At 41.6% G+C, this 15,074-nt stretch overlaps 1 protein-coding gene across 5 annotated transcripts in view; it reads right to left on the minus strand.

The window, feature by feature from the left end:
- The window catches only part of LOC115653590 (histone-arginine methyltransferase CARM1-like), a 136,243-nt gene that overhangs the window by 18,594 nt on the left and 102,575 nt on the right, over positions 1-15,074 (minus strand). For all 5 annotated transcript variants that reach the window (XM_030567046.1, XM_030567050.1, XM_030567048.1 and 2 more), the window contains 3 exons: positions 14,379-14,469; positions 7,709-7,790; positions 5,039-5,124 (listed from right to left, as the gene is read on the minus strand). In XM_030567046.1, coding sequence (XP_030422906.1) covers positions 5,039-5,124; positions 7,709-7,790; positions 14,379-14,469 — 259 coding nt within the window. The remainder of the gene's footprint in view (positions 1-5,038; positions 5,125-7,708; positions 7,791-14,378; positions 14,470-15,074) is intronic.

A 15,074-nucleotide genomic window follows, 5' to 3' on the forward strand; every position in this document is an offset into this window, starting at 1 on the left:
AGCATCTCTAATGTTAGGCCACTCTGCAGCTTAACCCAGTGCTACTGCATTTTTGAGACAATAATCCAGACTTCTGTGTGGGGAGGGAGTTGTTTGTTTTTTAATATAAGGGATACTCAAATATGGTTTTTCAAACATAAAAGTTTGTTAAATTTTTAACAGCAGCTGCAGAAATTCACTCCTCAGAAGCAATAAATCCAGAATAATGACAGCAAGCTATTTGTAGGACTATATAACACCTACAACAGTCCTAGTCATGTGTGTGTGCACGCTCGCACACGAGAGAGATTCTCTGTACCTGCTTTCTTTTTCCCCATGATTAACACGGTTGTACAGTAGTTTTAAATAATGTTTCAAATTCAACCACTGCCATACTTCTCAAAACTTTCATTAAAGATCTGTATGATGAAAGGCTTTCACCTACTATTAAAGGCAGGGCCGGCTTTAGGCTGATTCGCCCGATTCCCGGGAATCGGGCCCAGCGCCTTAGGCGCCTTTTTAATTTTTTTTTTTTTTTTTTACCCCGGCTGTCGTCTGCTCCGGAGTCTTCCATGGCCCCGCTCCTCTGACCAAAGCACTCGTAGGAGCGCGGCTGCCCCACAGCCCTGCTCTTCCAGCTGGAACTCCAGCCGGAGCGTGGCAAACCCTACCCTGTAGCCCCGTTCTCCCAGCTGGAGTTCCGGGCCCTTTAAATAGCCCACAGAGCCCTGGGGTTGTGGGGGGCTCCGGGGGCTATTTAAAGGGCCGGGGCTCCAGCTGCCTCTGCCACCCTGGTCCTTTAAAGAGCCGCTGGAGCCCTGCCGCCCCTATACATTCCCCAGGGCTCCTGCGGCTATTTAAAAAGGTCTGGGACAGGGTAGAAGCAGGGGACCCCCAGGCCCTTTAAAAAGCCCCCAGAGCCCTGGGATAGCGGGGGGTTTAGGGGCTATTTAAAGGGCTGGGGCTCCAGCTGCCTCTGCTGCACCCCCTGCCCTGCCCGCACCAGCCCCGCCCCCCTGCCTGCAGCCAGCTCTGCACCCCGTGCCCACATCCAGCCCCTGCCAACCCCCCCGCGGCCCTGCCCAAAGCCAGCCAGCGCCACACACACCCCTGTCCGCACCAGCCCTACACACCCTGCCCTGCCCGCCCTGCTCACACCCAGCCCCGCACCCCCTGCCCTGTCTCCAGCCAACCCCTGCCACACCCCCCTGCAGCCCTGACCAAAGCCAGCCAGCCCCACACACACCCCTGCCCACACCCAACCCTGCACCCCCTGCCCTGTCTCTAGCCAACCCCTGCTGCACCCCCTGCCCTGCCCGCATCAGCCCTGCACACCCTGTCCTGCCCGCACCCAGCCCCGCACCCCCTGCCCTGTCTCCAGCCAACCCCTGCCACACCCCCTGCCTGAAGCCAGCCAGTCCCGCACTCCCGTCTCCAGCCCTGCCAACCCCTGCTGCACCCCCCTGCGGCCCTGCCTGAAGCCAGCCCACCCCACACCCCTGTCTCCAGCCAGCCCCGCACCCCTTGCCCTGCCTCCAACCAGCCCCATGTACACTGCTGCCCTGCAGCTCCCAGGGCAGTAACCCTGCACACTTGAAGGGGGCAGGGAGCAGGGATTCAATGAGGGGGGCAGGGAGCAGCTGGGACCCACACATGTGCACACCCCCAGGGAGTGGCGGGGACTCACACATGTGAAACAGCAGTAAATAATAACCAATCAACAGCATATGAGATGCAATGTACATAATATATAATTGTATTATTTATATAGTTATGGAAAGTAAATAGTACATGGAAGAAATGAAAGGCCTTTTTTTTTTTAGTCATCCTTGCAAGGGCCCAGCCGAAAATGTTCAAATTGGGCCCCGCACTTCCTAAAGCTGGCCCTGATTAAAGGCAACAATCTTAAAAAGATTTAAGCATGTGCTTGAGTTTAGGCATACAAGTGGATTCCCTGGGGATACCACCAAAACAGCCACTGGAACAGAAGAGACATAGATTCTCATCCCTTCTAAAATCTCTTACAGCAGAGTCAGCACTGACCAGAAGTTCAATTTTTTGTAAGGAATTTGAACTCAACCTTCTAAATAAAGCTGATCAAAAAACAGAATTTCCATCCTGCAGAAAATTCTGGTATTTCAACATCTTTTTCCCATCTCAAATCAGGACAAAAAGTCAAAATATCGTAACTCGTTCTGAAAAAAATATTGTAAAATGTTCTGGAATTTTTTTTTTAAATGTTGAAAGGCTTAATTTAAGCTTTTCAATTAAAATAAAAATTTCATCACTCCCCCAGTGAAATGTTACATTTTGAGTTGAGTCGATATTTGCCTCTGCATCTGCCTGAACCATGGGACTCCCAGGATGCAAATGGCAACTCAGTGCACAGACAGACAGACTGTAGTGCCTTATGGGATGTATAGTCTGGCTGGAGAGCAGGTCCTATAGAAAAGAATGGGGCCATGAGAGACCTGGAACTACAAGTGCCAACGGGCCCTCAGTAGTGCAGGCAGATGCAGAGATTAATGTTGACCTGAAACATGTTTAAATTTTACTAACAGAAAACTCCACTAAAAATCTCTCTTTTCTTGCAGAAAAACTTCTATTTAGATGAGGGTCATATTTCCTGGAAGCTTTACTCCTGAACCAGAGGCAAGCATGCTGCTAATTAAGCCCACAGGCAGTAAAATATGACTTCACTTCACCTCCAGGATTACCACTAAGGTCTGGTCCACACTACAGTGTTAAATCGATTTAAACAGCGTTAAATCGATTTAACGCTGTACCCATCCACACTACAAGGCACTTTAAATCGATTTTAAGGGCTCTTAAAATCGATTTCTGTACTCCTCCCCAACGAGAGGAGTTACCCTAAAATCGATATTACTATATCGATTTAGGGCTAGTGTGGACGGAAATCGAAGTTATTGGTCTCATTCTTTTACTGAGCTACCCAGAGTGCACAGCTCCGGAAATCGATGGTAGCCTAGGACCATGGACACACCACCGAATTAATGTGCCTGAGTTGGACGCGTAAAATCGATTTTATAAAACCAGTTTTATAAAACCGGTTTTAATAATTTCGATTTTATGCTGTAGTGTAGACGTGGCCTAAGTAAGGCAGTACTTCTGGGAACAACATATCACTGGCTAAGTAGCTACACTCAAATCTCTGCCTGGGAATATGAACCATAAAACTAACACTTGGAGGGAATGGTAATAATCAGAATAGTGATGTTCACCAGTTTAGAGGAAGGTATGGGTAGCATACCTAAATATTTCTTGTGAGACTCACTGAAGCAAGCCAGCATACTTACCAGGTAAAACTGGGAAGCAATCCTCTCTCACTAGACCATGCTATTGTGCCATAAAATACAATTGACTGCAACTCAGACTGGAACTATGGGAGGTCTGAATTTCATCGAAAAGAGCCTGGCAGATGTGTATAGGAATCTGTGTCTGTTGTAGTTCCTGTGGTGTTCCCTGGAAGAGACCTGAAAGTTCTCCTATTCCAGGAGGGTACACCTCATTCCAGACGTGTACCTAGGGACTGTCAAGCTGCACAGTGGCCTAAAGTTCGGGGGAGGAATCCTCAACAAAAAATTTAGAAGCAGGTGGCAGCCAAAGAAGCATCATTAGGAAGCTAATAAGGTGCAGCTAAGCCTTTTTAGGCTGAATAATTTAAAGAAGAGTGTTTCTCCAAGAAAGGAGAGGGACATGTAGGACAGGGGATTTGTGGCGATGTTACCAAGTCAAATAGGGATTGGAATCTTTCACAGTATGTAGACTGCACAGTGGGGCTTGGTTTGTCACCAGGATGAAATTGGCCCCTGCAAATAGTGCTACAGAGAAACCACTGCTCCCTGGTATACAGATAATGTATTTCTATAGTGAACTTGTTTGACCCAATCTCTCTCTCTCTTTACAGGAATGAAAACATGTACAAAGGCTACTCCACCAATGCCTTTTATAATTAATTAATCTAAAGCCAAACAGCAACTACCTTCCCTGACCCCTCATTCACGCAGCATTTTATCTTCTTGGTGCTGGAGGTACTGCACAAAATAAAGGAGCTGTTACGAATGTTGTTTCTACACCATCAAGCTTTAGTAACTTAGCTGTACAAAAGCTATTTTCCACAGACCTTATTGAAAGAGAGAGAAAATACATTCTTGAGTCAGGATAATCATAAAAACTAGAACAAAATTGCAGTGATTTTCTAAGGCTTGTCAAACAAAAGGCTCTGCATTGTTAAGATGCTGAATGAGCCAGCAACACATTCAGTCTCATAATTTCCACTGAATATTAAAAACAAAAGCTAAAAGAACATCAAGAATAGGAGAACTCAAATGGAATCTCTCAACCATACATATTTTTAATACAAATCTCAAGCAGGCTGCATATCACAGCGACTGTCTGTATAAACAAAATCGCCACATAATTCGGCACAAGTGGTGGCAACCTGTGTACCACACATTTTCCCATTCAGATTCGGTGTTAGCTTCAAAGTTTTCCTGATGCCCAAGGAAACCTTTCAAAGCCTTGTTTTCACCTCCCTCTCTGGCAGGTTGTAAGGATTAATGAATTTCTGTAGAGAACTCTGAAGATGAGAAGCCCTATCTAATAGGGATGTGTGCCATGAATAATTAATCTCCCCAATGGCCTGAATCTTGGCATGAATGTTCCTAAATATCAGTAAATGTCATCCTCAACCCTGCAAAATGGTCACTCTTCTTGAAGAAAATAAACACACAAGCTATTATTTTCCCTCCTCTTTAGAGGGATTTTTCTTTTCTTAGGTTCGTTCCCAATAAACTACTTTTAATGAAAATCCTGCTGCCTCAATACCAGTCACTGAACGAATTTACTATCCCTGATGTTGCATATGTGCCACTGTTGTAGGGGGTAAGAGGGCACTGCAGGTGACAATTCTGGTACATTGCTAGAGCCACGCAAGTAATGTTCCATGGACCACAGCTCCAGCCAGATCCAGCAGCTTCTTCTAAAAACACAAATAATTAAAAAGCTGAGTAAGAATATGACACTGATCTATACTAACCTATGCAAATCTTCCTCTTCAGCTTCTGTAAAGTTAACAGTGTACTTCACTGTTCGAGCCATCAAAATTCTGATGTCGAAAGTGTCCTGAGAGAAAAAGTCACAAATGTTATCATTTTGTCTTGTCACCTTCTAAACTAGGTATCTGATAAAAAAGAAGATATCTTTATTTATTTTAATGACACATTCTCTTTAACACGTCTCTAAAAAACACTCGACAGGTTTACATTACTATTATCTGCAATTAATGCATTTGATAGCTCACTTATGTTACAAAACTTTTTTAAAGGCCCTGCTAAATCATATAAAAATACTTTTTGTTTTGTTTTCATCAACAAACACACAAATAATTCATGTGGACTCCTCCACCACATGTACAATGTTTGACCAATTAGAGAAATCTGGAGCTATGATGAAGAGTTAACTACAGGCGAATCAAAATTAATTATGCAGAATAGTAACCAGGCTAGGGGCAGTCAGTACACCCATAATTGAAAACATCTCTTTTTCCCACCTCTTTTTGCACATCCACTAATTCAGACCCTCCATGGACCACAAACTCCCAGTTGATGCTAAAATCTTAGCACAAACTCTGCTTGTGATATACACTGAATTTAAAAACTGAGTCCCAATGGGGAGTGAAGTATATGTATGCGGAAAGGGAACATCCCAGGGTTTTTTTTTCTTTTAACAACTGTGTGCGGTTTTTAATAATACACTTTATTATTGATCTTAATGGAAGAGCATAAATTAAGAAAACAAAGACTTATAAACCAAGCACACATCTTTACATATACATATATATCATATAGGACATGCTTTACCTCTACAGATTAGCTTCATTCTCTAGTGGACTGCCAGAAAGTGTGATATAACCAGCACAGTATGCATGCATGTTGGAGAGCTAGATTGAATAGCTGCAGAGACCTCACAGAGTGCCTGAGCCTAGGCTGGTGGCAAATTTTTGAAAAGCTCAAAATTTAAATGGAAAATGAATTTTGTTACTTTTTGCCATTTTTCAGTCAAATGGAGTCAGACCTGACGCCAAAGACAGAGAACAGAATTGAAGAGGCTTATTCTGAGGCAGCCAGTAAATAGGAACATATGTAAAAAAAATAACTGTTGTCTTTATATAGAAAGCTGGTTACCAGCTTGATTTTTTTATTTTGTTTTAATTTGTGTAGTAGAGGAGGGAAGGGAGAAACAAAAGTATAAAGCAAATTCCAGCTGAAAGCTGCAATGCCTCTTTTAAGGATTCTGACCCCGCGAGAGTTGGGTGGAGAGAGAGAGACCTTTACATGCAGTGGACAAGGAAGGGACTGTTCAGAACTGTGAAACCATGGAATTTACAGGTTTAATGCTTTTGGAAAGGCACCAATATCCCTAAAACCCAGGAAAACAAACTAGAAATGGCAAGACATGAGTGGTTTAATGATAAGTAGCCAAGAAACCAATGACTAGAAAGTTGTAAAAACTAAAGTGCTTTGGGAATCTAGTTTTCTTTTAATTCTGTAACAAAACCCACACAGGTTTGTTTCAAAAAATCATCAGCAGCTTGTAAATCTAGGGCAGTAGTGGCGATGGTTTGAGAGAAATCAAACTGAAAGGTAGAGGGACAAGCTAGGTTTCCTCTTTAAGTAGGGTGCACAAGGGGCGAACAGCTAATGCTGAGCTTATGTCTGCAGCTGAGGAAACTCTGGGTCTCTAGACTAGGTCATTTGAATTTATTGTATTGATATCCATGTTACGGTTTTCAAACATAGTATACCAAACTTGGTACAGAGTCCTGATCACATAACAGATTGACATGGGCATAAGTGGTGACCCCTGGAGAAACAGAGTGGCAGTTTAAATTAAAGAGAGCTCAAAAGTATTAATTTTCAAAGCCAAACCCAAGTGCATTCAGCCCTATGACCTGCCTGAAATTTTGCAGAGTCACTTCGGATTGCAACTTTGCTTTGAAAAGTTGTCTTCTCAGGAGCTCACCCAACGTAACAATAACTCTGTTTCATCTGTATGCTAACATCTCTTTTGGCTAAGCAAATGTCAGAACCTCATTTACTATTAGGGTGCAGGTGAAGGAGACAGAAATACTTATAAGGGAGCCGTGCTTCCAAGGACATAGGGATATGGGGGGAATAGGGGCAGGTAAGCCACAAAGATAGCTGGGCTTTTCTGGAGGATGGCCTAGAAACTAGACAATCTGCAGGCTGCATTGCCCCCTTTCCCCTTGAGGAAAAACTTTAAGTATAAACTCATTGCACTTTCTGTTCCAGAGATTTCCTTCCAAGAGGGTAGCACGTAACACATCTCCTCTGAACAATCTCTCTGTTGGCTTTCACACCAGTAAATGTAGATAAGCAAGGAGGAGATGGAATGCCATTAGGATCAATCATGACAGTTTGGCATACTATATAAAGTAGCTGCCACAGGGGCATACAACTCTGCACTTCTGTTATTCATGACAGAAGGAGGAAGCCAGGTATAGTACATAGAGTAATTAACCTCTGACTGGGATGCTCCTGGTTCTAACAGAACTGGTCACTGGAAGCCAAAGTTCTGTACACAAATCAAACGACGCTATACAGCTAGGGTTCGAGCTCTCCTAGACAGGGTATTGCAAAACTTCATGGAGGGGATGAGATAGGCAAGAGAGAGAGAAAATACTTACTACAATAGGTTGTCGAAAGTACTCATCCACCGCTGCACTGCGGAGACTGGACAGATTGACCCCATAAAAACACTGCTGGTACCTAGAGACAGTAATGTATAGTAAAATATTTAGTGCAAGAAGTCTCTCGGGGCTCTCACACCCAGAGGACCCATGCACAATTATGTCTCCAAACAGAATGAGATGTGTGGCTGAACACTTAAATCACTCGTAGAATTTGTAGAGAGCTCAAATCATCTCTGCCCCCACCTCACTCTTCACCCCCACACACCACATATACACGTTCCGGGTTATTTCCTGGCATCAGTGAAATTGACTGCTGGTTAGACTATCTAGTGCATTGTTCCCAGTTGAGGAATCTGATGCCCTCAGGTGAACTGGCGAGAGGCCTCTCTGCATCAGGATAGACTTCCCATACTTCATCTCTCACTGGCATGGCACAGAATCCACAGACAAGGGGAGGGGGACCTAACGTGGCTTTAAGCTACCTTTGTGCCCTCCCAATCCTGGGCTGCTCTAGGAACTGGAGAAGCTTCTGGAACAATTGAAAACTGCCCCGAGGGCCTATTCTAAGATATGGCAGCCTCCTTAGGCTGCCTTGTTGGCTGCAGTGATGCCCCAAAACCCTACAGCACTGGAGGGTGCAGCCCCACCCTGATACACCCCTGCACCCCTCACCGTGCCCCCTAAGCTTTCAAGGGTGTCCTCTGAAGACATCTTATGGCTGTCTCCACAGTGCCTGTGCTGAGGGGAACTGTACCCTAGCTGGATCGAAGACTATTAGGGCCCCTATACATGGCTCTCGCCCTTTTACCAGGCATAAAGGGGAAATTGGTGAGAGGATCTCATCCTAAGTGAATAGGACTTTTTTTAAACAATAGAGACAAGTTACACGCTCAGCTAACCAAACTGTGCCAAGCCCTATCAGCAAATCCAGCCTCCCTGTAAAACTCCTTTGAAATTAAAAATACCTGCTGCCAACAACTACCCAGAGTCTGAGGTTTGACCCTCTTATCAATCCAATGGAGAGAGGAAAAAGGCTAGAGACACTCATTAAAGCCCAGGAAGATTCAGCAATTCTCTGGCAATATAAACAAAAAGATGTCTGCAACCAAGGCAAATTTTTAATAGTGAAATCATGATCCAGATGCAAAATCAAGGTCCCAAGTCTACTGCAGTCTCTGAAAACACCTTAGGAGAATTCTTAAAACCTCAAATTCCTGTTTTAATTTTAAAGACATCAAACAAATATTTTAAATATTGTCTGCATTTTTTTTTACAAAACACAATTTTTATGCTTAAAACAGGTTAAGAATGCCCCTTTCAGATGTATTAACTTTGCTTTAAAATATTAATTTAATTATTTAATCTGCTACAGTGTGAACTGTGTCCTATGTTCCATTTCCAAGTGAAAGATGCTTAAAGGGAGTACTGTACGTGTCTTCTTAATGGTAAGCCTAGCAGAAGAGATCATCTACCACCAGTCACAGGGGATCTTCTACCCTTTTTCAGCATGATTACTGCTGCACAACCAGAGAACCTCTTATCTATTGTGGCAGAAAGATCAGTTAATCAATTGAAACCTCCCCCATTCATATGGAGGGAGCATAAGAATTTCTGTGCATCTCAGTGACTGGTATTAAACACTAGACCACTCTCCCTTAAAATTAAGTCTGTGCAGTGTTAGTCAATGGACTATCCATTCAATGAAATGAATTATCTGGAGATACTAGAGAAGAAAGTCTGTCTCTCATTTAAGCTGGGGCAGTCACAAAGTATCCCAAAGGCAAAGAACAGACTGTTTTAACCACCTGGTGTATAATTATGCTTTGTACCGATCTTCAGAAGGTTTTTCACAACAGAAAGAGCGGTCCTCTCTTATAAGATATGTTGCAAACAATCACCCTTTCCAGCAATGTGCCATCCTTGACTTTGACACAAGTTAATTTGTATCTGTCAAGCATCAGGGTAAACTAGCCTTGAAGTGTGAAATAACTAATCCTGCCAGTGCCTCACTGGATCGTGGCCATTAGTGGATTTGGATAGTAATAATTCTGTGTTTGCATTAACTATTTCATCCTTCCGTCCCTCCATTAATAAATAAACTATGCATACTCCTAGTAACTAGTGATACGACATGCACCAGGATTCTGCCATCAGGTTTTTTTGGACCTTTTCACAGACCTGATGTTTTCACAAGAGCCAACTCAAACTGCAGCTCCAGTCATTTCTTTTTTCTTCTGTTGCTTACAACAAGTGGGACAAAAATGTGAAAGATCTGCAGCAAAACCCCCTTCAGACACTATTAGCTATATAGGAAGGATTATTAAACATACAGCAAGCAGATTTTCTAAAAAACAAACCAGGGAGTTGAATGAAAAGGGAGTTCTGAGGCATGGAATTTTCTGCTTATACAGGTGCTGGCTAGCACGAAACAGCACAAGCTGGCACAACTTAAATGACAAAAAAAGGGCAGATAGACAGCCTAAATTTGCCACGGATCCTGTGCCCAAGGACTGCGCTAGGTATATCAGTATATCTTAGTACAAAGAGAAGACAACAGGGGATAAGTGAAGCACTGATAAAAACACTGCACTTTCAGGTCTAGAGACCTGGGTTTCAACTTTCTGCTCAAGGTTCAAATGAAGTTAATGTGTTGGTCTTTCCACTTAAACACCTGGCCCTGCAAAGTGCTCAGACACTCCAGGAGTTGCTGGATACCTTGTGTGATCAATTCCTGCTGGACACCCATCCACACTGAAAGACCACTGCATGATTTAGGATAACTTAGGATATGAATACTTCTGTTCCAGAAACTCCCAGGGCTGGAAAAACTCCAATGTTGCAGGTGCATTGGACTATCCATGTAAACTCATACAAAGTATGTAAGAGTTTATCCAGTGTTATTAGCCCAACATGTACATGGCAAATATGTTCAAAGTTTATTTACCAAAAATAAGAAAAGGGTTCGTGAAATGAGCTGCTGAAACACTGGGGAAAGGATCCTGTTACAAAGACTGTAAACTCTTTGGGGCAGAGACCCTTCGTTTATGTTTGTACAACTTCCAACACAATGACGTTCTAATCCTGATCCGGGCACTACTGTAATACAAATAATAATGAACATGATGGGGAAGTGAATTAAGTTCCCAGATCTGTGAAGGACTTCCAGACCTGAATGATTAGAATCTTCCACTTCTATCATTCTCTTAGCAACCCTGTAGTGACTAGTTCTGAGTATTCACCTGAACAATTGTATCAGTGTGCAATATTCTAGGACACAATGTATGTTTGCAGGTGCTCTTAAATGCAGACTGGATATTTTTGTTAAGAAACTGGATGTAGATAACGTCACCGAAACACCAGCTGTTCAGAGCTTGTGGCATTAATTAATGGCAGGGACAAGTAGAATTTCTGGCCATTAATACAGAGACTATATACATACTGTATATGTAAAGATAGATACAGACAGAATATTTGTGTGTACATCACACCATTTGTATTCTCCACTTGTAAGCTGTCAAATAGAAGTCTTACATTCCCTAACGATGGAGATGAAGCATCACAAGCAACCTTAAAGTGAATGCTTGGATACTGCCAATAACATCGAGTTCTGTAGAGCCCTGTGAAAAAGCTGATATGTTTCTGCTTCAGACTGCTAATTCAGCATCTATTTCCCTCACTAAGCGATAACAACCCCTATTAATCCATCCCTAGTTTCTACTATGGCTTCCCCAGGAAGCTGGCACATGGAACAAAAAACAAAATATTGGTCCCCATTCCACCAAATTTGTAGTTTATTACAATCTTTTTTGTATTCTTGAGAACAACCAAACAGAGCAGAAGCTAAAGATGAAGTGGGGAGGAACTGAAATGATAGATACAGTTTGAAAACATTTTTTGATGAGATAAGTTTGAGTAATAAAGGTAACAGAGTTGATGTAATATACTTCAACTTCTGTAAAACATTTGACTTGGTACCACATGAAATTTTTGAATAAAAAACTAGAATGATACAAAATTAACATGGCACACATTACATGGACTAAAAAATGGCTAATAAATAGGTCTCAACTGTAAATGGGAAATTCTTCATCAAGCAGGTATATTTCTAGTGGGGTTCCACAGGGATCAGTTCTCGACCCTATCCTATTTAACATTTTTATCAATGACCTGGAAGAAAACAAAATCATCACTGATAAAGTTTGCAGATAACACAAAATTTGGGGGAGTGATAAATACGGAAGAGGACAGGTCACTGATACAGAGAAATCTGGAGCCCAAGCAAACAATATGCATTTTAATACAGCTAAATATAAATGTTATCTAGGAACAAAAAACTTAGGCTATGCTTGCATGATAGGAGACTATCTTGGGAAGCAGTGACCCTGAAAAAGATTTGGGGCTTATGGTGGATAATCAGCTGAATGTAAGTTTCCAGAGCGACACTATAGCCAGAAGAAGCTAGTGCAATCCATGAGTGCATAAAACAGGTAATCTCAAGTAGGAAGAGAGAGGTTATTTTAACTCTGTATTTGGCACTGGTATGACTGGTGTTGGAATACTATGTCCAATGCTGATGCCCTATTCAAGAAGGATGTTGATAAATTGGAGAGGGGTCAGAGAAGAGCAATGAAAATGATTAAAGGATTAGAAAACGTCTTTTCGTGATAGACTGAAGAGCTAAATCTCTTTATCTTAGCAAAGAGATGATTAAAGGTTGACTTAGTCATAGTCTATAACTTCCTACCTGGGGACCAATTATTTGATAATGGTCTCTTCAGTCTAGTAGACAAAGGTATAACAAGATCCAATGGCTGGAAGCTGAAGCTAGACAAAATTCAGATGGGAAATAAGGCCTAATTTTTTTTTCTAACAGTGAGGGTAATTAACTACTGGAACATTTTATCAAGGGTCATGGTGGATTCTCCAACACTGACAATTTTTAAATCAAGATTAAAAAAAAAGAGAGAGAGATGCTGTAGTTCAAAAGGAATTATTCTGGTAGAGTTCTGTAGCCTGTGTTACACAGGATGGTCACAATGGTTGCTTTGGAATCTATGAAAAGCCCACTTGAAGTTGTTTCTATTTTTTCTAGACTCGAGACACATAAAAACAGTTACAATTTTCTCACATATAAAATTACAAACTAGACCTCGCTCTGAGCTACAGTGATGCAAGTCTGTAGAACTTCTAGATTTAAACCAATGTAACTGAGGGCAGATTCTGGCCCTATATTTTCAACTAAAATACAGTGTTTTCGACACGGAGAATTAGGCTGCTACACTGAAGAGAAACATTGACAAGCATCACTGTTGTCTCTAAAGCAGGTAGAATTTTTTCATATAAGCATAAAAGTTGCCATACCAGATCAGACAGCTGGTCCACCTAATCCACTATCCTTTCTGTGATGTTGGCCAGTACATTATAAAAATGTCTTATAGAATTTTAACAGAGACCAAGATAATATAAATAGAGAACAATAGTCTCTCTATAGATTTTTTGAACCTCCTATGGAGTTTCATAGAAGAACTATATGCCTATTATGGAATTCTGCAGGATGGCCTGACAAACCTAAAGAAAGGATAAAGGCCACATTCTCAAGTGATGTAAAGCGGCAGGTGATGACTTCACCAGCAGAGGATCTGATCCAAAAGTCTCTATTAAATTTTACATGATTTCAGAGCAATTTCTATACAACCCTATTGGTTTCATCCCTATTAAACTGTATACCACCTTTTCATAAAGGATACCTCAGAGGAAGGTGGAAGAAATGCCCTAATGGATAATTATGTAACGACCTATCCATAGGGAAAGTTTATTCCTAAATCCAGGTGATTAGTAAACTTATTGATTTAAAGCAAATGACTTAACCTTTAGAATTTCTATCACTTTCTCTTACCTAAGGACTGGTTGGAAGTGGGGATACATCTGTGGTCTCCAAAAGAGGTTACTAATTATTAATCTTCATAGTTCCATAGCAGGTCTTTATCCAAGGATCCAAAAACTTTATCAACAATTAATTAAGCCCATTTACCACCACATTAGGTATGTGAGCAATAGGTAGAGACTCCTTTGCCCATTGTTGAAATGGAGCCACCTCTGATGTAGAACACAGCAGCTTGACCAATGTTAACCAGCATTAACAACACTTTAGGGCAAGACGTGAAGACCGTTGTTTCTAGCTGAAGTTGCAAGAGGAATTTAGGTAGACAGAATGTAATTACTGACTTAGAATTTGACCAGGATATGGAAGTCAGTACCTTGTCTATGAAAAATGCTACTGGATCTTTGACATCTGTGTACGGTCAGGAGCCTGATTTGTTCAGCACCTCTCAAGCGCCATCCTGGGGCACTGGCTTATTACTGACACAGAAGTGCAACTACTAACTATGGATTCATATACATCTTCTTCTGCAGCACCTGAGAGCTCAGTGGACGTGGTTTCCCATCCTAGCTCTGACCTAGCCAGACCCTACTCCTCTTGCGAAATCTGATAGGCTCACACAGCACAGCAGTGGATCAGGTTAAAAGAAGTGAGCATGGAAAATTAGAAGGATTTTCTGCCATGTGCTTTGCTTCACTTCATTCAGATTACAAGAATCAGTTTCATTTTAAAACCTTTACTGAGTCTCCAAGCAAAAATTTTAGAAAAACCCATAATCATTACCAAAAATTGGCTCTGGAGTAGTGTTCCATGTACAGCTGCTCATCGGAAAAAGGAGCCAAATGAATGTCACTAAATGTTGGAAACATCATTCCTAGTAAACAAAAGATAATATAGAGTAGCAAAATTTAAATGTCTGGTTAGCCCTATGGAAATATGTACAGAAAATACCAGCAAGCAATAATTGCTTTGCACTGCAAACAGACTAACATCAATTCCCATTACAGGCAAACAATAACAAAAATATCCACTTATGAAGTGGGTCAGGATATTTCAGCAGCCTGCCAAGAATGATAAAACATTATAAGTTTTATGTCCCTATATTAGACATTTAAATCATTTTCTCTTTCTTTGAATTAAGTAAAATGCTGGCTGTTACTCTAAAATACCTTTTCACCATTTCCACAATTGGAGAAATATGCTTTTTTAGAGCTGACCATATACACAACTCTTTCCACAGATATTATCACAGAAGATATGTCAGCAGACTCAATCATAAATCAAACTGCAAAGTACCAACTAGTTAATCCTCAAGGGGTCTAGCATTAGCAGCTTGACATAATAATTACATGGGAACCTTGTATCCAGATATCTCAAAAACGCTTTACAAAGCATTAATAAAATAAAGCTCAAACACGTAAAGAGAAGTATTATATCAATTTTACAGGTGGTGAAACCGAGGCATATAGAAGTTTACAT

The sequence above is a fragment of the Gopherus evgoodei genome, chromosome 6 (assembly GCF_007399415.2).
Source record: "Gopherus evgoodei ecotype Sinaloan lineage chromosome 6, rGopEvg1_v1.p, whole genome shotgun sequence".
In the NCBI taxonomy this organism is placed as follows: Eukaryota; Metazoa; Chordata; order Testudines; family Testudinidae; genus Gopherus; species Gopherus evgoodei.